We start from the raw sequence: 24824 nt of genomic DNA on the forward strand, positions 1-24824 counted from the left end.
TGCAATGTTGCAATATCAACACACTGTACGGTGCAATTATTGCAAGGTGTGTCTTTAGATCCAAAACTACATATTCTGTGCACATCACACTCATCTTTTCCTGTTTTTAAGCTGTATTCCAACTCTGGTATCAATTCATAACTTTAGAGCCAAAATGTCTCAGCTCTTGTGATTAAACACGAAGCCCCATTTGGTCAATGCTGCATGTTAGAGTGTTGACCACTGAACCATTCGGATGCTGACCATGCATAGATATACTTCAGGGGCAGCAAACAGCAATAAGATTATAAAAGGTTCATTGGGTAGACCATTAGCCTACATTTGTACGTACATTGTCATCAAACAGAATAACACATTTTCTGATTGACAGGACACAAAGGACCACCATTACACAAGTATAGGCACAAGACTCCAGTTGTAAACCTGCACAAGACAAGCAACACTCAACAAACACATACACAATTATTACTACACTGTAGGGCGTCTGATAGATAGATTATACACAGCTACAATTGTACACAGATCAATTTGAGTAGAAGGACATGAAAACAACAGTAATTGAATTTGCAGTAAATTACTGCATTACTGAGATGTATTCCTAAATATATAACAAAACTACTTGTACTAAGATCTACTCATTTTACCACAACTCCAATTCCTATTTCAACATTATTACTACTATTACTATTACTATTTTTTTTTTAATAATTACTACTACTAATACGAAGACTGATACGACTACTACTAATACTTCCATTACTATCAGCAACTATCACGATGGCATGTGTAATGCTACTGAAATATGTCAAAAACTGCAAATTCCTCATTTTCACGACTTCACAATTTCCACAAATTTATCATATTCAGACATGTTCAAATGAGATTATCTTTATTTTGTGATCCCTAACAACTTTGTTCCGCATTTATACATAAGAACTATATAAACTTCCTTTGAAAATACTATGACAAAAATTCTAATCCTGAGCCACATGCTTTTCTTCAATTTGAACCTGGTTGACATGTGACAAAGATGTTTGTATGACAGTCCATATCCATAGCACCAGGTCAAGTGAGTTTGAGTATCATATGAGCTATGTGTCACTAACTATTGTGTACACAGTGCTGTATAAAATGTGATGGAATAAGTGAAAAAAGTACATTCAAAGGAAGTTTCAACGTTTTGTAAGGGTTGGTGGAAGCGGGGTTGGGGTGGGTGGAAAGACAGCAACAAAGGAAAGCTTGTAACAACTCAAACCGCCAAAATTCTTCTCTAAATATGAACTTCTATCACATATTTTTGTAAGCTGTATGTATGGTGGCTATTCCATAGAGTGAAAATGTGGTTTTAAATGGTATATTCACTCAGTTCTTTGATATCAATAAGCAACAATTACCTTTGGTAGAAGTAGTAAATATCTAGGATACCAGTGATGTCAAAATCTCACGGAATTATAGCTACCTTTACCTATGACCATCTTCTAATATTGTGTGTATTGTAATAAAAGAAGGAACTGCCAAGCATTTTAACCAACCTTGTTAATAGATCTCTCATACTAAAGTCTACTGGTATATATAAAGATTAGGCTTTAGTGCATTACTCCCTTTTAAAAGGGCATTTTGATACATGTCTGAAAGTGAATCCCTTTTGTGGCAGTCTTGCAGAAGTTTTCATTAATCATACATAACAGCTGTAAGTAGAGTTTTCTCTGACAAATCTGTCAGAATGTTAGTAAGCACAGTCTCCCCAGTTCTCTTGAAATAGATTGGCTACGACTATTTGCTGCTCACTGATGATCTTAATTAAGGTATTACCCACAGAAAATTTCAAGCTATGAAGTTTCTATGGTGTACTTTTAAAACCAGTGCCCATCAAAAGCCTACCTAATGAAGAGTCCATGAATTTTATCTGGAAATAATATGCACTAAAAAGAAAAATTACCACACTTTCATTGTTTCTCTTGCTCTAGTGATTGGAGCAAAAGCAACTATAGTGACTGCATCTGCTATAGATTCTACATATTTTACCTGGACAGCATACAATAAACACACATACAGACACACACGAAGGGAGAATAAACACATTTTTGACCGGTTGACAATGGCAAGACATGCTCACTGGACAATTGACTACATAGATTGCAATATGTGCTAGCTGTTTAGACAGAATCACGATATAATTGCATCGATCTTCATCAGTGCCCCAAGTCTCGTCTACGTGACAGTAAAAGGCAACTACTACCTTAATAAACTTTTAAATGTGCCAAAAGTCGCAAAGACTGGACGCTTTTGCAAACTCTGATCCTAGTTGGAGGCATTTTGCCTTTCAAAAACACGGAACAGAACCCAAGAAATCTCTCATTTGTGTACAAGGTACATACATGTATGTGCCAGTATGATCAAAGGACAAAGATTTGAATCTGTCAAACCTAGATTCTCAAAAATGAATTACAGGTTTTATGACCCTTGAGATTTTATAAATGCTCTTTCTAAAAAAGTAGAATCATTGATGTCATTTTCTTTTATAATAATGACAACACCTTTTCCAGACCAGTGGGAAAGCAAGAAAAAAAATCCTTATTTAAGTGTGATTCTAAATTGTTACATGAATGGTTTTTAGGCTTTAAATCTAATAAGCCCCATGTCTGTATCATTAGTATTCAGATTTTGAGTAGATTGCTGTGGATTAAACTTGAAACCGTTTGTTACATCTCTGTGGTCTCATAGCTTTCTAACCGTGTTCCTCGGAAACATATATACCATGTGACCTGCCTGGTTGATTGCAAGGCATGCTGGGAACAATCTGCAACCACTGACAGCCATTTTTGTCACTGTTATCATTTTGCCGCCACAACTGGCCATTGCTGCACATGGGAATGGTGCATGTCCATCATGCAAATACATTTGACCAAAAATAACTGAAAAAAGTCAAGGTTTTTAGGCCACATTTTCTTTCAAATTTCATCTAACATTGACCACTATGTGCGTGTTCTATTAAGAAGCTTTTACCTTCTTATCCATGGGTTGTAGTAGATTCTGTGAGTTTAAACACAGGAGCAATTGGGCGTGATAGAAAGAAAAAGGAATACATGACGCAAGTAGAGAAATAAAGTATAGCGGACAGGTCAAGACGACGTGTTATTTCACACATGAGCGAGGAATGGGATAATGCTAGCAAATAAATGAACTTGTCGTAAACGTTACATTACATTTATATACACATTAAACATGTATGTTCACATCAATATCAACCAGGTACAAAAATTAGTTGGGAAATAATGAATGATTAAGAAACAAAATCTGTGAAGCAAATTAAATTAAATTGTGCAAACTCACATGAATATAATTTTCTCATCCCAGAGTAAATTATAACTTTTAAATAGATTCCAAATTCATTTCAATATCATATTTTAAATGCTTTTGGATTTAGGTGGGTATAGGAGAAATTATGACATTCTGACATGTAACAGATGTCTAAAATTTCCATCATACGCATTTTATGTGAGTACTAGCCATGAGGCAGATATCCAGCAGGATCATAAATTAAATAAATAAAATCACTTTTATACTTTCCACTGGATGTTTTAAAATATCATACAAGTGCTTCCACAAACAAGAGTATAATTACACTGTGCTAGAAACAAGCGAGCAAAGAAAATAACATGTGCTGGTATATGTCACAAGATTGCAAATAAACATTAGCTGAGTGGTATCGGAGTTATCTCACAGAGACAACATGTGCATATCCAGGAAGTCTAAACCTAACACAGCCATATATCTTTCTTTTGATGACTTTGTCTATATCAAAGTGAGCTCTAATAGAATTGTGACAATTTGTTCATCAGTAAAGACATAGTCTGCTTGAACACACCTTGAGGTGAAAGTAAAAGAAGCAAACTTCGTTGATTCCACAAAGTAAGTATATTTTGGTTTGAATGGTATATCACTCAACTACATACAAAAATATTGCCCCCTGCCTGACTTTGCTATGGAAGATATAACATAACAAAATGTTTGGTACCCTATTACAGTGCTTCTCAACCTCTCTAAGCCCGAGGCCCACTTTGGCTCTAAAAAGTTTTGTGGCCCATCAGAGAGAGTTCAGCGGGCCATCAGTGGAACGCGGGCAACTGATTGAGAAGTGCGGCCCTATTAGACTCTGTAGCGTATCATCCCGATGCTATGTCTAATCAGAATTTCCCTCACATTGAATACTCACTTTTCTGCCGGAAGAGGCCTTCCCAATTTGGGTGACCTCGGCGGTGACCTCTGACCTTCATCCCTGCTGACCTTTGGCCCTCCCGTCTCCATGAGCACCCGACCCAGCTGGGGCGAGGCGGGCTTGTTGCGGGCGACCTCGCTGGGTTTGGTGGACGGAGGCATGCTTGGGAGGACTCGAATCATCTGTGCGCGCTCGGCGGAGACCGGCTGGGTCTTCCTAGGGGCCACAGGACTCTCCCTCGTGGGAACCAATTCATCCATCAACTGCAATCATTGTAACCATGGTGAAAATACAACAATTCAGATTCCACTCATAATAAGCGATGCCTCAAGAATTATAGACACATCAGAGGGCACACACACATACACAAAATGCACTTCCATACAGATATGTACAAAAAGACACATGAAAATCTAATTTTGATGTTAGTGGTATTAAAGTTCGTCTTTACTCTGAAATAACACTTCAAATAACAGTGAAAACAAACAGTTTAACCACTGGAAAATCAAATAGAAAATTAACAACCATGTGTTGTTACCAAGGCAATACAGACTTTGTGTTTTAGAGGGAGATGTCATTAAATTTGGATAAAATACTAGATGATATGAGGCTAGAAAATGTGAACATGTTATCATCAAGGGTCACAATAATTCAGATTACAATTTCAGGGCCCCGTTTTATTAAAAGATATTATCAATTATAAATTTCCGTACCACACAGGCTGATAGACTTACGATAGAAATCAACTACATATTAAGCAATTATAACTCTTCAAAAAACAGGGCCCAGGTGAAGGTATATAATGATGTAGGCAGGAATGCGAGGGGGTTCTCGGATCCTTCCTGCTGCCGGGAATGGTCTAGAGTCTGCCATGGATTAAGGATGAGATCGCTAAAGGCTTAAACTGAGGGTAAGTAGTGGTCATATAAGACGACGGTTGAGGACAGCAGGCTGACAAAAGTTTCCTAATCTTATACTGGCTGGTCAAGCCATAGAGGGCCAATCCCAAAATGTATGGGGGTGGGGGGGGGGGGTAATGTCTGGAGAAAGACATAGGAGAGTGAAACCATGTTGATGTGAGTTGGATAAGATTAAATGAATAAGATAATTTGAATAAGTTATGAATAAGATGATATAATAGAATGTAGTCAGTATCTTCCAGCATGTAAGATGAGAGAACTAAGTTTAGTCATGCATGAGATGTTGAGTCTGTGAAATAATGGTAATAACTTCATCTTCCCCCTGCATAGACGGGAAAGGATCACATCTGCTCATCGCTCCGTTCTTTAGTGCGACAGAGCTCTCCGCATGGCTTTATCTTCATCGCTTGACCTTTACCTCTGTGCTGGACTGGACACGATCCCTCAGGTGGGTCAGCGAGGGTCGGCTCCTTCTGGCCAGCTGACTGTTGGCATTGGTCACCAGGGAGATCTTGGACCGCTCCACGCTGGTGTCAAGCCTCTCCTTACTGGTCATCATGGAATCAAACACCTGCAACGCCAAACATCAGCACCCCACCCTCCGAATATGATACCAATGATGCAACACATACGGAATGGATCTCGAGCAAGAGTTGATAGTGATTTGATACAGGTCATGGCATACCCGTGTGCCCATTTTCTGGATACATTCATGGAGATGTTGAGGGGAGCCTGGGCTTGAATGATAGACTGGGGTTCACTAATTATTCCCCTCTTTATGATACATGCAGGTGATTAATAGGTAGGGCATCTAAAAAAATGTCGTACGACATCAGCTTTATACATGGAGATGGTGTACATGATCATGCAAGCTCTACAACCCGTCCAGTGATATATGGGAGGATAAAACACGAGGAATGACATGTTGTAACATTCATTATGCACAGAAATGATGGGGTATTGATTTTGGCTCTGCTTAATCATTGTGATGTTTGCGATTTCATTAAAGAATCATTGCATATTCAGGTGCATTATAATGTTATCGCTCCATGCAGGTAAATATTAGGTAAATACTACATTGTATATCATAAAATGATTATCATGTCATAAATATGTTTTAACTTCAAATGATTATAAACTCTTCGCTAAGTCCTTAAAATGCTATATGTGATTCTCTTTCAATGTTTTCTGCATACTGATGTATGCATTCGTCACTGTACCTCATACCGGTTGATTCTGACTTACCTCCACAACATTTTCCTCTTCTTCGTCATCCTCCTCCTGGATGTCATCTGGTAGCCCTGAGATCTGGTAGCTGCCCTCCATTCCCGACAGGTCACTGTCGGAGTCGTTGGGTGACAACCTTGCGTCATCGTCATCATCGTCCTCGTCGTCATCGTCCTCGCCCTTGATGAGGGTTGGCGCAGACTCTAACGGAGCTGGAGGAGCGATACAGGAATGAATGCATGAAAAGAAAGATAAATTAACCCCTCTGCAACTATTTAAAGTCTCTCATATGGCTATGAGGCCAATAGAAAAATTATGTTGCTAAAAGAACATTTTTTTTAATCAATGTCCTTTACATTGACAGCAGGTTAGAAGTTATATTGATGTTGTTACAAAATCTTTGTGACGGTATAATTGAGTTAGAAAAATAAACATTTCTTGAGCCATTCCAAGAGAATAGCAATTCTTTCTTTCCTGCATCTGATTTATTTTTAGTTGGCCCCGAGTGGGTTAAAAAGTGAAACTTTGCACTGCCTCTATCATTCTTGCCGTGAAGAGACGCTGACATCGACAGAGGAACAAAAACTTATCTCAGTAACAGTTTTGATATTAGCCTGCATCAATTCCAGTAAAAGCACTGCCTATGTGAGGCACATTGTAGGATAACAGAATATTCAGTTGCCACGGGTACTGAGCAGAGAGTATATTTTACGAAATTAATGAAGAGTAATGATCCCCTCTAGGGTATGCAGATGTTTCAATCATTTCAGTGATGTAAAGACAGTCAGAATTATTGGCTATGGATTCCTCGAGGCCACAGATATTGACATAAGGGTCATAAAGTTTATTGACCTTTGACAGAGAAAGACTAACTGCTTTAGCAATCTAAACTTTCGCAAAGTCATGAAACTTTTATGAACGAGTTCACATCATGCTAGATGGATGTGAATTCACGACTGCCAAGTTCTAAATTCCCCCAGGGACACAACAATAACTGTGTATATATGATGACACTGATGAATTCAGCTGTGACACCACTATTTGGTATGATGAGAAGACAACATTTCACATGAAGACTGTATGGGATCTCTAGCTAGGCGACACTGCAAATACATTTTGACATCATGGTCTTCTTGACACAGACAAGATAATACAGTAAAAGGTGGTGACTGAATATATTTCCACTTAACATTTGAAATTGCAAGTCCTGTGTCTTCCATCTGAATCAACCATAACTAAATGTGACCAGCAATTGTTAGACATTTATTTGTACTTGACAGTGAGTGCTGGCTAAGTTTCAGGTTGTTAGAGCTGAAAACCGGATTCTGTTCTATTTCTGAAATATATTTCAAGCTAACGAGGACACGGTGCTGACAAGTAATGAGGTTAATGTTCAGGTTTAAGTATCAAATCTGGTCTTTTCATTGATTTGAATATACAGGTTTCAAGTGTTTTAATTAGGGTTCCAAAAAATATTAATCATGAGTTCAGCCGCCAGACGTAGAATTACAGCTCCACACACTTGAAAAAGTTTCAGTGCATGGGAATTCATGAAAATGTCCTATAATTTATACATTATTCAACAAAAGATCTATAAACCCTTGTTTTGGAACATTTGAACTGTACAGATTACGCAAGCAAATATGCCCTGTATTTAGGAACAAGTATGTTAGTATTCTTGTGGTCAGTACTTAAAAAAGTTTTACACAAATTATCAAGGCTTAGATATTCATGGACTGGTACTTTGGCATGGTGTGATTTGCTGGTCTTCATATTTCAAAACATAAAATATTTAGCTTGTTATTTTACATGGATAGCTGACTATATTGGTGCTATTTTGCTCTTTGAGAATTATCAAGGTGTGAAGTCAGGATAGTTATCTACACTTCAACTAAGACTAAAGTTTCTCTTAGTCCCTATCATACATTTTCATGGAGGCAAGAAGATGGCAAATCAGTGAAGCAAATCTGACTTTCTATCTTGCCTATATAAAAAAGAATATCATCCTTCCTCTGTTCCCCTCATGACTTCTAAATGTTTTAACATGAGAATATGACCTGGAGGAAGCAGCATCAATACAAGTGTGATTTCAAATTATATTCTTTTATGTTTAATTCATTCAAGCAACATCAGATTTGCACAGTAATGGTAAGTTGAAATAAAGAAAGAAAGTTACAACTTAAATATGAAATAAAACAAGACACATAATAGACAATGAGGTTATCATGAAAAAAAAAAACAAAAAAAAACAATCTTTTATCCTGCAGTTGATGAAAAAAAAAAATCAGCAAAATCAGCAAATTTGTTCCTGGCCTCCTCAGACAAGATAAGACAAGACAAGACAAGACAAGACAAGACAAGACAAGCAGACAAACAAAGACATCACATCTTTCACAGCACATGCCCGAACTCTCAAACAAGTCACAAGGGGAGGGTGGGGGTGGGGAGATATGTCCCATTGGCAAACGCTGTGTGGGGGAGTTTGGAATATATGACGCAAGTGTGAGGTCAATGCAGACAAATGTGGTAATCTACATAGCTGTGACATATTTGATGTACTGTTTCAAACGTTTCTTGCTGAAAGATTTTCAATGTCTAGAGGATCGTCTAATCATAAATTCATACTTCTTAATACAGTGTATTTCCTCAACAGACTAAAACTGTCATATGTTTCCTACAATCAATCTATGAGTGGCTTTTGATATGCCACTGAGTTCCTTTTTGTTAAGACTTTCATGACCATGATATATTTATTTCATAATTCATTCTTAATACTGTCTCCAGTGATGAAACTTCTGATTTGGGTTCTATTTTCTAATCAATAAATCTTTGTACACTGTACTTGTTTGTTTTCTGAATGTCTGCATGTGAAAGATCATCTCAAAGAAATAAATAAATCAAACAACTGGACAAATGAATGAATGAATAAATAGATAAACAGAAAACCAATGAAATATTTAAATAGATATATGAATGCATAAAATCAAATAGAAATGAAAATATTAATTAAAAAAATCACAAGTATCATTAATGTTCTATGAAAGACTGGACTATCTTACAAATCTGTCAATAAACTATCCATGGCAGAGGACTCACATGAAATATAACAGATTTGTGTAGTTTTCTGGTGAATGAAAATTATAGTGAAAAACAATTCCACCACACAGGTACTAAACCAAAGCATTCACATTCAAGGGAGGGGTGTGGGTTATGTGGAGGTGTACAACTTAATGTCAGTGATTACAATTCAATCTAATCATGCATATTCATAAACCTTACTGACATGACTTAACATGCACAGGAATACATCAAAGAAAATACTGCAAATCTCAGTGCAAGCCGTGCTTCTAACAGAAAAAAAAAAAACAAATAACAACAATCAGTTCTTTGAGAGCAAGACTGAACTTCAACTTATTTTTTCCTCGTGGCTTCTTTGTCAAAGTTCTTACCACAAATTAGCTGTCCCATGTCGAAGTCCCACTCAAAGTCTGTTATTTGTGAATTACAGTTATTGTATGACATGTGTTAATCATGATTGACTGATAAATAGCTTAAACATAAATTAATTCAAAAGAAATATATGTGAGATGGAAAGAGATATATAAAGCTGAAAAGATTTGAGACAGATTCAAAGGCAAACATTTGGACAAATGAAAGAAATGACACATAATGAAACAGATGCAAGAAATCATATAAAGAAAATGAACATTTTATAGCAGGAAATAAGGGAGAAAAAAACAGAGGAACAGATACGAAAATACAATATGATCACAATATTATGATAGCCTTAAGGATTTGAGTTAACCCCAACAACAACAAAAAAAGAATAATCATTGAAACAGCAAGGTATAGAAGAAAGTGAATAACTAAATAAGAGGAGATTGAAAGATCAGAAAACTTAAATCACTCGAAATTTACTGGCAAACTTCTTTTCAAGCAACACTGAGGCAAATTTATTTGTTCAGCACAAGTAAAAGTAAAACAAGCAAAATATGAGGGTTTTTTTTTTTTTGTTTTGCTTTCAGAAACATTATACAAAACAACAAAACTTTAAGCTCCAGTACAAATCTAAATACAGCAAACAGAATAATCTCGAGGTTATGTTCACCAATCCACTTCAAATAAGTTCTTTGATAAGTGTAGCGCAATAGTATATATTCAATTTTAGGTTCGGCAAAGAACAATCATTTTTGCAAATGATTCCCGACACTTGCATTGTTTTGACTTGTGAGTTTAATACATTTTTCATAAAGTCTTTGTTCTTTAAAATAGATGCTAAGAGCCTTAGAATCATTTTCATGAATCCTGTCAATACAGAAGAAATCAATGTTAGTATCTAATTCACTTTTTATAGAGATATTTTGTCACATTAGATATTCAAGAACACTATTCCCTAGCATCATACTCCGGCAAGAGATTCAGACTGTATCATGGCACAGAGATGAAAGAAAGAAAAAACAAATAAAACAAATTGGCACAGAATGGTGAAAGACAGGAGATAGGTATCAATATGGCAATGAACATGGCAAAGTAAAAAAACTGATGACAAAAGCTGAATAAAGGATGAAAAGAAAGAAAAAGAAGTAGAGATGGCTTCATATGTTTGATGTGAAATGTAGATTGATTAATTGATATACATGAAAAATTGATATAAAATGAGTTAATTGCTATATGGCATACTTTGGACAGATGGACACATTTTCACTGCTACCTAAAAATTGTGAACACTATCTGAGAATTCAAACCTTGAATATTTTCAACTTTGTGATGTTATATCGCTGACATCATTCATTTTCCAACAAAGTAGTTGACACACAAACACACACACACATACAAACATACATGAATCAAGACATAAACTTTAAGATATTGAAGATATTAAGCATGAAATGTTGTTGGAATTTGAACACGCTCAAGTGCTACGCTGAAGGTATACATCTGAAAATATCTCATGAAATTTCAAGGATAATTCTTACTTCCTAAACAAAAGGAAGTAAATTTCATTTCCATAGGGAAAACTGCATTTTTGCTGTTTCTGACTCAAATATGTCAATACAAACAGGCTGGGTTATCCCAACACTTTTTTACATTGTTTTATGACAAACAACAATGACAACAGTTTAACAATACGACACTTATTTGTGACATATACAGTACTCTTCAAGACATGAAGTGGCATAAGAACAGCAACAGTAAGAATGATTATTTCTTTAGAAGGATGGATTTTAGTATGAAAAGAATACATGAATACAAGAAAGAGCAGAAACAATATTGCCATTCATTATATATATGATATTTTAAGTAAAAAGCGAGGAGTATATAGATTTTACTAGCACTCAGTTGCAGCAGAAGCAGATACCCTATCTTAACTTTTGGTATCATTTGCATTTTATACAAGGAATGCTACTTTTGCTGACAGACTCAAAACAACCTTCTATTTTGTCACTTCTATCTCTTTCTCTTCTTTTTTTTTCCCCTTGCAAACCACTGGGAGCATAGTCCTTTTGTACAGTATTTTTTTTTTGAAAGCTGCACACTACAGCATACCACTATTTTATGTAGTTAAGTATATTAAGTCAGCTTTCCACTCTTATTGAAGAAGAAAGAAACTTTTAATCTTAAAAAAAAATCATAGGAAATGATACATTTTAAAAACTTACAAATCTATGTACTTCAATTTGTAGCTATTTATGTATGTACCTGACTAAATATGTCACAGAAACACTGAAGACATCTAATATCCAAGAAAGGAAGATTACAGCTTCAAAGCAAAGTGTCCCTTTGAGCCGCTTTTCTCACATTGCATTCAATTTGTCTCTTTTTTTTTTGCAGACATATTCAATCTCATGAAGATCACTTTTCTTAACAAGTGTAACAAGTAATATCCATTTTCTTTCTGGGATAAAAATGGAAATATTTTGAAATACCTAAACTAACTTCCTTATCATCTTAATCTTCCAATCACACTTTTGAGATTAAAATCAAAACGAAACCTGTGATCACATTAAGACGTGAATCATCAGGGTTGTTTTTTTCTTCTATATAATCCAATCTTTACTGCTTATTTGTAAATATGACAGATGTGTGTATAAAAAACAATAAAACTTTAAAGGAAGCTCACACCACTATACTTAGCTGTTTCATATGATGAAGTGTGCTTTCTATATGACTTCCTTATGGACACTTTTCTAACCTATTCTCTATTTTGTATCAGGACGGCCTAAAGTTGGTAGAATTTTGAGGTAACAAAACAGAGGGTCATACAGTTTGTACTTGGTTAATAATTGGACAGCACAAGGCGGAATGCAGGACTAACAAGGAACAGACGGTAAAAGGTTACTACAGTAGGTTGGCATGGATGCAAACTTTAAAACATGCATGTAGATTACAAAAGCAGAGCTGTGAATAATGAACACAAGTAATCAAACTCATTCTGCAGTGTTTTGAAGTCGTGTATACAGCTCTTGATTGCAGCGCCGTTGAAATCGTTTGACCCCGTTTTCAATGGAAAAACAAGAACACTTTGGTGTGGGACATATTTGGCGGTGATGTGAGTGATTTGTGTTCACATTAGATGGATTTTTTTTTTTTTTTTTTTTTTTTTTTTAGGATAATAAAACCAAGTCTGGTTGTTCCATTGCCAGCATCAGCCCTGCTAGATATGAAAGTATCTCTTGGTGCTTGAGTCTAGATGCATCTGAGATTTTTTTGGAGTAATTGTATCCACGTTCAAAGTGGATTTATGGAGTGACCTCTTCGAGAATGCTTCCCTTGCACTATTCTGTCTTAAATTTCATATTTTTTGTTATGGTATTGGTAACCCTGCTATGACTGTGCCAATTTCTCAAGTGTGAATGGCGACTGAAATATGATGTTTTGTGCTTCAGTCTCACGTGGTTATCGCGCCTCATGACTTTCCATACATAAATGAATGAATGCAACACAGGAGAATCCTGCTATGTTATAAAGATCAATCTCTAGACTTGATAAACATGTTCATACTGATTTCATGGGGGGGGGGGGGGGAAATCAGTTTTCAGTGAAGGAGGGAAGCAAAATAGAAGCAGCATTTCAGCTAAGTTTCATGACAGGGCATTCAAATGATCTTGTGCCAACCAAATAATCACTAGCTGGATTAGATAGTGATATATTAAAGGCTCTGCAATATTTTATTAAGAAACTCTTGTTTCAAATGAGTCTATTGAAAAAAGAAATCAATGAATATAAGAAAAAAAGAATGCTCTGCATGGCTATTTTTAATGCATGAATGTCCTGAATGAGCTATTTTGGATAGCGAAGAAAAAAAAATAAGGTACTTTCTTTTCTTCACCTTAGTATCTGTTTTTACTGCAACTGATTCAAATGAATTGGAATTAAAACTGTTCTTTTGAGAACAAACAAACTGGTACCAAGAGTATGTAAAGTTAGCATTCAGTTTGATATTGACTGTTTTTCTACAACAGGTCAACTTTTTTTTTCTCTTTCTCTATCTGATTTCAACTTATGTGGTAAGACGTGATAAAGGGAATAACCTTGCCTTTATTTTTGTTTTCTCTTTCTGTTGGTTTCCAATTCTTTGGTGTACTACACCCTCATACCTGACAGCATGATCTATTCTCTATTATAAGAAAGACCCTATGCTGTTTTCCCTCCTCTTTTCTTTATTTCATTTCATCTAAAGTCAAGAATTAAGAAGGCTCAAAGAGTTACATTAAAATGGATCAAGTATTCGCTTGGTACTTCTGCCTGGATTTTAGTAGGCAGAGGTCATGGTTAATATGTCAGTATTTCTTATTTTTGTATTCTTTTTAGACTGACTTTACAGCCGCAGGCTGTTGTCTCAGATAGCTATGGGAACTGTGCTGAGCAGTAAGACACATCATCAATGTATAAATATTTTGAGTAGTAATCATGAAATATAATGATTTCTGAAGGACTGTCTACCTTGGAGTCCTCATTGATTAATATAGTCACTGACACTGATGTAGAAAAATATTTTCGCAACATGTCAAAATGTCAAAATGGAATTTAGGTTAGTGTAGGAGAGGCATTAGGTTTTTGGCAAAATAAACTATGACCATTCTAAATAATCCCTGGGTACATCCTAACATATCTATCAAAATCACAACTAAGTGATTCCTGATTGATGTTGACATATTAATGACTCAATCTAAATACATCTTATCATCTAAACCAATAGAATAACAGCATTGCAAGAAAAAAGTGAGTGTAGCTTTCAAAGATTACAGATTTTCTGAAACTCAAAGATAACAGCTGAGTGTGTCAAGAAGCATAAGAAGATCGTCAGAAGAAGTGTAGGATAAGATTATTGTTGTTGTTGTTGTCATAGCAGCATTGTATTGGTAAGGCAAGAATAAGAAGACTGAAAGGGTTCTGAAAATGCATATGGTTAGGTGTTAGAAAACTAGGGAGCTTTCACATTAACATTTAATCCCCATCTAGCACAAGCATCAACAAGTTTATGTTCAATGATCATCTATGCTTTTCAGCAAAACATGACCAAATTAAAGATTACTCATCAGAGCATAAATGACAAAATGTCGACCAAATATCTCAATGGACAAGAAAAATTATCTCAAAACCAAAAAATTTGAAAAGTTGCTTTATGACACCAGTTCATTCACACGAGATTTAAGTGGCAATGTGAAAGCTACCAGCCGCATGTCAGTAACTAGCAGTTAATTACTGCAAAGGTTAGGAGGGTTAGTTGAAGAAGTTGAAGTGTTAGAGCAGCTTTGCAGATGAGTGCATTGTTTGGGCATACCTTCCATCGCCTCATCTACTATCAAGTCCTTCCCTTGCTCTTCCAAAATCTCCTCAAATGAGGGAACCTGGGCTTGCCTTAGGAGAATAACGCCCTCATCTAAAACAGGAAAGAATCATTTTTGTGTTTTTCAATTGCTTTGCAAAAAAAAATCATTTCAGAAAATGCATGCAGGATAAAGATGCAGAGTGATTCTTCCCTCAGCTGAGGCATTACCCTTCAGCAATGGCAGAATTAAAGAGTGGTCCAACCATGGCTAAAAAAAAAAAAAAATGTTGAAAAAGGCGGTGATTTACTGGAAAACCCTGTTATTCAGTGTATGTGATGTAGAAGTATTTCACAGATGACAATGATGATGACAATGACAATTGAGGTGGTGGTGGTGGTAGTGGTAGTGGTGGTAATAGAGAAGATGATAATGGTGATAATAAAGGAGATGAAATAAAGACAATGATAATGGGGGTCATGATAGTGGTGGTGTGAAAGATGACAATAACAGTAAAGATGCACAAATCATGAAATTAATCAGATAAAAATGAGGAGGGTGAGAATGAAGATGATGATGATTGTCACAGAGGTAGTATATAGTGCTGGTGTAACATTTATGACATAACTTTGACAGTAAAATTACAATAAACATGTAATTAAAAGAAAGTGTTGGTATTTACTAAGAAAGGTGTAATGCTTATTAATCCCCCCCCCCCCCAAAAAAAAATGAAATAATAAAAAAAAAAATGATGTGTGTTTGAACAAAACCATACATGTGATTCAATTTAAGAATTTCGATGTGAGATGCATGACACTTATTGAAAGAATGACATGGTTGTACACGATATGCAGCATTAAAAGATATTTGTAATGAGCAGGAATGCAAGCAAGAAAAGTAAACATCACTCTTTCGACTTCAGAACTACAAAGCAACCCTTTATGTGCCATGTTCACATTTACTTCCTTCAAACGGCATGCCACACTGTGGGGCTCAACATGTATATTTTCTTCTACAAATAAGGATACAATCAGATTCTCCTGTTGACCTTTATGAATCACAATGTATTTGTGACTGATTTTACTGCGCAGGTAATCCTAAATCATTCCATTTTTACTCTGTTTGCCTCTTAGTAAAGTCTTTTTTGCAGTCAACTGATTTTATCCAGCAGTAATCCCTAGGTAAATCTATTACCTAGTGCTGGTTGATTGACACATTATGTTGGCTGAATACTAAGAAGGCACATCAAGGGCTGAACTGTAGTTCTTCCATGTCCATTACAAAAAAAAAACAACAACTTAAAACAGAATAGTTGCTGAAAGAGCAAGGTTGCATATCAAAAGTGTATATTCTTCAAGGATACAAGCAACACAAGATTTATCAGGACTTGGAGGGGAATGAAACCCAAATATACATGTGGATTGAGTGAATGCAGCAATATCATTAGAGCACATTGGTGAAAGTTCAAGGGAAATTGGACAATCCATAAAAGAAGTATGAATTTTTAAAGTTTTGGTGCTGCCATCGCTGGATGAGAAGACTACTACAGATTGTGATGTCACATATGGAAAAGGATTTCACAAAATTTCATGTTTTATGGAAAGTATGTATTCCCTCAACTTGTTACTGACATATGTTGAGGGTAAAATTATTCTCCCTGCTTTCTGAAAGAGGTAAGTCAAGTGCTCTTTCATTGTGCTCGAAATGTGAAAATAAGTTGATTTTCCTTGACATATTCTTTAATTTGATATCCATGTGATGTCACATACTGTAGGAGACGTCTCATCCAGTAATGATGGGTCTGACCAAAATCTAATACATTATATTTGAACGGATTGTTTGATTTTCCTAAAACTTTCACTGGTTTGTTCTAATAATTTGCTGCATTCACTCAATCTACATGCATACTGTATTTGGGTTTCATTCCCCTTTGGAAAGTGAACTTAAAATAAACATCATAGAGTCACTCACACATATCATGCATGCACTGGATTCCGAATTATTTCATGAAAAGATAATAATGTTGCAAAAGGAAACAGACCGAATGATTTATGAAACAACAAACATGTTCTGAATTGATGTTCTTTTTTTGAAGTGGATGACTTAAGAAGATGGTGAAAGTGAAAATCAAATTTTCTTACATCTGTGAATACATTTTAAAGACCAAAGCTGCCCATTTATTAGACATTTTTAGCAGTATTATGCTAAAAATAATGACATTATCAATGAAGACAAGAAATGCAGCAGCTTTGAGCACTACTCCGCACTTTTTTCTAATTTTTTTCCATAATTGCACAAAGTTAAATTAAGCTATTAAAAAAAATGGCACACTACAGAGGCAACAATTCTAATTCTGAGCATGAAGCAAATTTCACTATTTGAAAAGAAAAGGATATTTAAGGAAAAATGCATAGTTTGCAATTAGATGGGATGACAATCATGGATCTTTGTTGTTCAAATCTCAAAAAAGACTGGCAACAAAAAATACTAAGAAGATCAATTTCTTGATTACTTGGCAGTATATTTGATACTGACAAACGAACTAAGAGCAAAACTAGGTGAGGCTATTTAAAAAGTGATTATCTAATGAGGCAAATTGTGATAAAATGGTGCAAAACAAAATGAGTATCCTTCCCCTGGCCCAAAGTCAGGGAACATTTTTTTTTTTCATTTTAAGACTGATACAAATTTTCACTGGATTATGAACAAACTGTGAATGAAAGATGACTACTTAGACAAAAAGTCACAGTGCAGATCACTATTTTAGCAGCTTTTTTTTAATACTTTGATGATTATTGGCTTCTGATATACCACAGGGATCGTTACCACTGGGAAACCAAAGTGCGTGAGTGCAAGGAGACACGGAGTGAGACCATTATATGCAAGACAGAAGTTAAAAAGGCAAACCAACCTCCGTTATCTGGGGAGCTTGACGGGGAATCCCCCACTATGGACACGCCCACTGATGTCTGGCCCCAGCCATTGGTCAGTTTACTCTGGTTGCTGACTGATGATTCCAACTCTTGTATCTGGAGGGGGTAAAACATGAGAAGTGGGGGCGTTATCTCAAATTTGTCGTCTTGGCATATCTCACCAACCATATAAAGTGAATGACATCTTCTCAGTCGCGAAGATGTATCCACAACGTCTCCAATAGGTCGCCAATGGGTCTCCACAAAGTTGTGGAGACTTCTTGGAGACCTGGCAAATAAAATTAGTCTCCGCAAATTGACAGTGACTAGGAGACGTTGGGGAGACATCGCGGAGACATCGCAGAGACATCGTGGAGACATCGTGGAGACATCGCGGAGACATCTCCACGACCAGCTGGAGACTGGAAAGAGTCTCCCCAAAACTTGCACACATTTGATTCTTTTGTGACTCCCTGGAGAATTAGCTACATTCCAGGAGACATCGCCGAGACGTTGTGGAGACGTCTTTGCAACTACAACGCAACCACGGAGACTCGAGTTGTCACCAGGTCGCCAACTATTCTGTAGCCCAATGAGATACCCACTGTACTGCGGTGGGTAGCAAATCAAGATCGGTTCACTCAAAGAACCATAATATCTGCCGATCTGTTCCCCTGCAACTCTCAATCCATTGCCTACAGGTACATGGTACAACTGCACATGGCAAGTCTGGTTAAAGGATCTCGTGGAGAGTAGGTTAATCCGTTAAGGACGAGTCTTGAGTATGCTCAGGCAAGCGTCTACAGGAAATGCGTGTTGTAGCAAAATCAAACCATCCTCAACGGGTTAAAGGAATCGTGGAATGATTAAGAGATTGAGGGGTCTTTTTTATTTTTAAAAGCAGAGGTCCAGTAGTTACAAAGAGATATGTTATTCATGTGAAAAGTATTTCAAAGGTGACATCTGTTTGAAACTCATAATCAAGCAAGTCATGCAAGACGGTCAGATGGACAGATGAAACAGTTGACACATATCTCTTTAAGGAGGTCCCTTCATCTTTCTTGGCGCTTTTTCAAATAAACATCGCTATCCGGTATCTCTCTGCACATGCTCACTCATTGATTCAATTTATTCTGAAAACAATCGGTCCCTATATTAGGTTAAGTGAGACAAAAAGACCCAGCTTTTTTTTTTGTGTGTGTGTGTGTTTTCTCTCCCCTTAGTACCCCAAGGAGAAAGGCTTTTTGAAGCCAGGAATCTAATTATTCGGCATGCCCGCAGGCTGTCGGATTTTCTCGGGAAATCACTTCAGTGTCGGTGTCGTTTCAGAGTCTCAGATCTTGGAGTGGTGCTAACTGGAATACAGCCATCATAAGGAGATTTCTTGCATACAAAGGAAAACAAACGTGTCCAGATGAGTAGGATTAACAGCACCTCTCCAACTGGACACAAGAAACTTCTTGAGACAAGTGTCAAACTTGGCAGTGATCACTTTTCTTTCTCTTTCTCTCTCTCTCTCTCTCTCTCTCTCTCTCTTGTCACATTCACACAATGTTTCTAATCTAAGAGATGAGCTTGACATTTTAAACTTTCATGATTAGCTCAAGGTTTAGCCCTGTGTTGACACACTCAAAAGTTTGCAAGATTAGTCGACGATTACAACCACAAGATTTCTTTGGGTCTACGCTCTATCCACAAGCCTGGGGGCCCCGGTTCCCACTTGCAGTTTATTGTCATGTGGACATGTAATAAAAAAGACTCAAAAGCTACTGTCTCCATGAACCCCATTCCCCCTTAGCTTCCGGTCAACTTCCAGGATGTGTTGTAGACATAATACATCGTCGCATATTATCAGGTTTATCACAACACTGCATGCATATGCATGCATTTCTTCTGGGTCCATGGTTTAATCTTTGAGTGCACCTCTCCTCAATGGTTTAACCTTGAATATCAGGTGTAATGTGGGCGTAACTAATTGTCAAACTTTAAAATCTTGAAGATTTCAAACATTGTGTGAACCCAACCTCTCAATCTCTCCATCCTTACAAAGGTGGCAAGTTCATCCGAGGGATATCCAAGAAGCAGATTTCTGCTGAAGGATCAAGTGAACATTGAACGACAGAGAAACCTTCGAACTAAATTCTGGCATTGATTGGTAACAGTTTACAATCCAGGAACTCATCCTCATTTCCTTCTGAATGTGTCTAACAGGTACACATGTAGGGTTTTCATCCAGTATACGACAAAACAGCCCCAGATCTCTTTCAACTCGGCATGTACGAAGATGAGATTACAAACCCCATGTCTAAAGGACATTCAATCTCTGTGCACCCATGAATATCAACCCAGTAATTCATGCCATTGGAGAAGGCAACCATAACCCCAATATCACTTGTTTCTATAAAATTTCAGGATCTGGAGTTCAATTCACTAGCAAGCAACCACATCCATGGCATGTAACCTCAATTGGAGAAGTCATTATAGAGGATTCTATGCAGTAATCTGCAGTTGGTGTGATGTATTTAAACTACGGGTACATGTACAGTCTTATCCGGACATATCAGGACCGGCGATGATCCGGATAAGGGATATGGCCGGATTTGGGAGACTCAATGTTTAATACACGCAGCTTCCTACCCAGTGTTAGCAACATGTACACTTGTATTGCAGGTAGGGTATATTCACTATAAAAACTCTTTGTTTGCTTTCAGCACAAAATCACAGACAGGTTTATTTTAAAGCAAAATGAAATCATTGTTTTCAAACTCTTGGGATGATTCATACGCTTAAATATTGAGGAAAGTATCAAGAAGGTCTCAAATGCATGTTGTTTCAGATGAAAATTTGATGTGAATGTTATGTTAATTATGTTGGGTATAATATGTAATTCATATGAGTTTGTGTAGGAATTTTGTTGAGTTTGAAATCCCCTTTCCCCCATAATTATCAGATTGAAAAAAAAAAAAAAGAATCACGACAAGATCGTGTCCGGATAATAGAGAGATCTGGATAAAGGGAGGCTTGATAAGAGAGGTTGGACTGTACATATCAACAGATAGATGAGATGGGGGTGGGGGTTGGTGGTTGAACTCACCCTGGCCTGAAGGTTCTCCACCTCCTTGGCATGTCTCTCATCCTTGTCAGTTTCTATCTGTTTCTGTAGTCGCTCCTTCTCCTGAAGTTCCTCCTCCCTGGAAGATTGACAGAAGGGAGAGAGAGAAGCAGAAGATGGAGATTAGATGGGTGGGAAATCAAGGAGAGAATAACATAGATGGCTACATGCATGGTTGTATTACTATTGAGAATACGCACACACCATAGTCACACACAATACAGATATATTGAAACATGCAAATTTTGATTGATGGATTGCTTAATGGATAAACAGACAGATGGGTGGACGGATGATAGATGGATAGATAGACAGATAGATAGGATGGAGCGATAGATGATAGATAAAGAGATAGGATGGGTAGTAAAACAGAAAGATAGATAGATATAGATATAGATAGATAGATATAAATAGACAGACAGACAGACAGATAGATAGATAGATAGATAGACAGATAGATAGATAGATAGATAGATAGATAGATAGATAGACAGATAGATAGATAGATAGATAGACAGAAATATATGAAAGAAAAAGCATGGAATATTTCAGAATAACATACAAAGGAAAATGGGGACAGCAGTTTCTAAAGGAGATTGCAACCCAAATACCTGGTACATATGTATATAATCGTGTGGATTGAGGGAATGCAGCAATATTAGAAGAAGATACAGAATGTATGAGTGACTGTTTAAGGAAAATCACACAATTGATTCAAAAGTTATGAAATGTTAAATATTCGGTGCCGCCATTGGTGGATGAGAAGACTATTACAGTTCATGACATCATGCAGGCAAAATGATATGAAGAAAATATAAATTTTAAACATATTCTAACTTTTCTAGCATGAGAGACAACTTGGATTACCTCTTTCAGAAGGCAGGGAAATATCACCCTCAATATTTTATATGTCAATAATAGTAAGTGTAGGGAATGCATACTTTTCAAGAAAAATGAAATTTTGTGGAATTCTCTTCATATTTTCTTTGTTATCACTGTACACACATGACATCATGAACTGTAGTAGTCTTTTCATCCAGCAATGGCTGTACCAAAAAATAAAAAATTCACAGCCTTTGAACGGATTGTCAAATTTTCCTCAAACTTCGCTGGTGTGTTATACTAATATTGCTGCATTCAGTATATGTGACTGTGCACCACAAAACGAACAAAAAGTCACACACACTGATTTTGTGTGAGGACTGAAAATAGGTGATATGGGTCAACCTAGATGATCTTGACTTTTTCATATTTTCTGAAAGAGCAAGTCTTCTTGTACATCATGCTAAAATTTGGGATCATAAAACGGGCGGGAAAGTGTGTTTTTTAGCAGTTTATCTCGAACATTTTTAGTAGAATAGTGTGATTAGGTGTGTCTTTAGAGTCCCTTTTTCATTTCTGAAAAATCTTGTACACACTCTTCACTTTCAACTCTAATAACTTTTGAAAGGATAGGGCTACTGCTTTGAAAGTTGGCACTAATTATGGACATAATGTGTTAATGAGGCATGCTTAATTTCACTTTAATCTGATAATCCCTTCATTGTTGTTACTCGGGTGGTTTACTTTCTGTTTTTTTGTCCCATTCATTGCACAGTCAGCACGGTTTGGTAGAAATTAAGCGCTTGAATAGACACAGTACTTCAGAGCCTCTTTTCTCAGTTCACACTTTTCCTGAGTTTGTGCTTTCTTTCCAATATTTAGATAGGTTAATAGAGTCCATTTGATTTGAGTTATACATCATTCTAAAGCCTAAAGTCTGCTCTTTCATAACATGGTCTTAACTAAAAATTCATGTCTGGCGACTTTTTGTTTGTTTTGTGGTGCAGGGTCACATATAATCCACATGTATACTTGGGGAAGCTTGCCCTTTAACTGTGTGAACTACACTGTCTTGAAAACAACAGGTTAATAAAAGTAATGAAGAGTACTAGGGGTTTGTGGAAAGGATGTTATAAAACGAGGGCACAACCACTGTAAAAATAAAGCAAAGATACAAGCATATAGGCACCAACTTTCAAACAATAACAGATGTCACTGTTTACATCCTGGTGGAAGAAATTCTTAATGGTTATCAATAAAATATGGATGGACCCGATATCTGAAATTCAGCCATGTCACAAATTCAGCCATGTCACAAATACTCTGTAAAAGCACAAATATACAGAAATAAATACAAAATGAGCTCAAACTACACTTCTGGTTCTGTTGACATTCAAGGTGTTTGCATTCGCATGACATAGGTGGTGTTTGTGATTCCGAAGGTTTGTTAATTAAAAAATGATATGGGGTTTGTTAGATCCGAACATTAGTGGTATTGATCCAAAGGTCTGTTGATCCAAAATGAAATAAAGTTTGGTATTACAAAGGTTTAATAGTCTAAAAATGATATAAGGTTCAGTAATTCGAAAATGAAAATAAAAGATGTGTACTGACAAACCTTTGAAATTACAAACCTTACAGTGTATATCATTTTTGGGTAAAGAAACCTTTGAAATTACAAACCTTACAATGTATATCGTTTTTTGGTTAAGAAACCTTTGAAATTACAAACCTTACAATGTATATCCTTTTTGGGTAAAGAAACCTTTGAAATCACAAACTTTACAATGTATATCATTTTTGGGTTAAGAAACCTTTGAAATTGCAAACCTTACAATGTATATCATTTTTGGGTAAAGAAACCTTTGAAATTACAAACCTTACAATGTATATCATTTTTGGGTTAAGAAACCTTTGAAATTACAAACCTTACAATGTATATCATTTTTGGGTTTAGAAACCTTTGAAATTACAAACCTTACAATGTATATCATTTTTGGGTAAAGAAACCTTTGAAATTACAAACCTTACAATGTATGTCATTTTTGGATTAAGAAACCTTTGAAATTACAAACCTTACAGTGTATATCATTTTTTGGTAAAGAAACCTTTGAAATTACAAACCTTACAATGTATATCATTTTTTGGGTTAAGAAACCTTTGAAATTACAAACCTTACAATGTATATCATTTTTGGGTTAAGAAACCTTTGAAATTACAAACCTTACAATGTATATCATTTTTGGGTAAAGAAACCTTTGAAATTACAAACCTTACAATGTATATCATTTTTGGGTTAAGAAACCTTTGAAATTACAAACCTTACAATGTATATCATTTTTGGGTAAAGAAACCTTTGAAATTAAAAACCTTACAATGTATATCATTTTTGAGTTAAGAAACCTTTGAAATTACAAACCTTACAATGTATATCATTTTTAGGTAAAGAAACCTTTGAAATTAAAAACCTTACAATGTATATCATTTTTGGGTTAAGAAACCTTTGAAAAAACATTTTTTTTTTTTGCATTTGTGGGTTAATGAACCTTTTTTTTTTCATATTTTGATAGAATAATCTTTTTTTAATTTCCAGATTAAATAACATTCGGAATAACAAAGTATGCCTTCATTATGCTTTGCTGAGTTAGTTTGAGCATCAGTTGTTTATTATTATCCTCAAAGTTGTATATTTTCTGTTCTCTCCCTCTCTCTCTCTCTCTCTCTCTCTCTCATGCCTCGATACACATCTCTAACAATTCCTAGCAAACATTTTTTTTAAAGACCAAAAAAAAAAAAAAAAAATAATGCAGACGAACCTCACATAAGGCACATTATAAAAGA

General features: G+C 36.0%; 1 protein-coding gene across 1 annotated transcript in view; it reads right to left on the reverse strand.

Annotated features, from left to right (window-relative positions):
• Positions 1-24824, reverse strand: part of LOC140245447 (uncharacterized) — a 302226-nt gene that overhangs the window by 13562 nt on the left and 263840 nt on the right. The window contains exons 10-15 of the mRNA XM_072325026.1: positions 21144-21240; positions 18049-18166; positions 15152-15250; positions 6385-6578; positions 5558-5710; positions 4217-4482 (exon numbers count right to left, since the gene is read on the reverse strand). Of these exons, the coding sequence (XP_072181127.1) occupies positions 4217-4482; positions 5558-5710; positions 6385-6578; positions 15152-15250; positions 18049-18166; positions 21144-21240 (927 nt within the window). The remainder of the gene's footprint in view (positions 1-4216; positions 4483-5557; positions 5711-6384; positions 6579-15151; positions 15251-18048; positions 18167-21143; positions 21241-24824) is intronic.

Source organism: Diadema setosum, chromosome 22 (assembly GCF_964275005.1).
Source record: "Diadema setosum chromosome 22, eeDiaSeto1, whole genome shotgun sequence".
Lineage (NCBI taxonomy): Eukaryota > Metazoa > Echinodermata > Echinoidea > Diadematoida > Diadematidae > Diadema > Diadema setosum.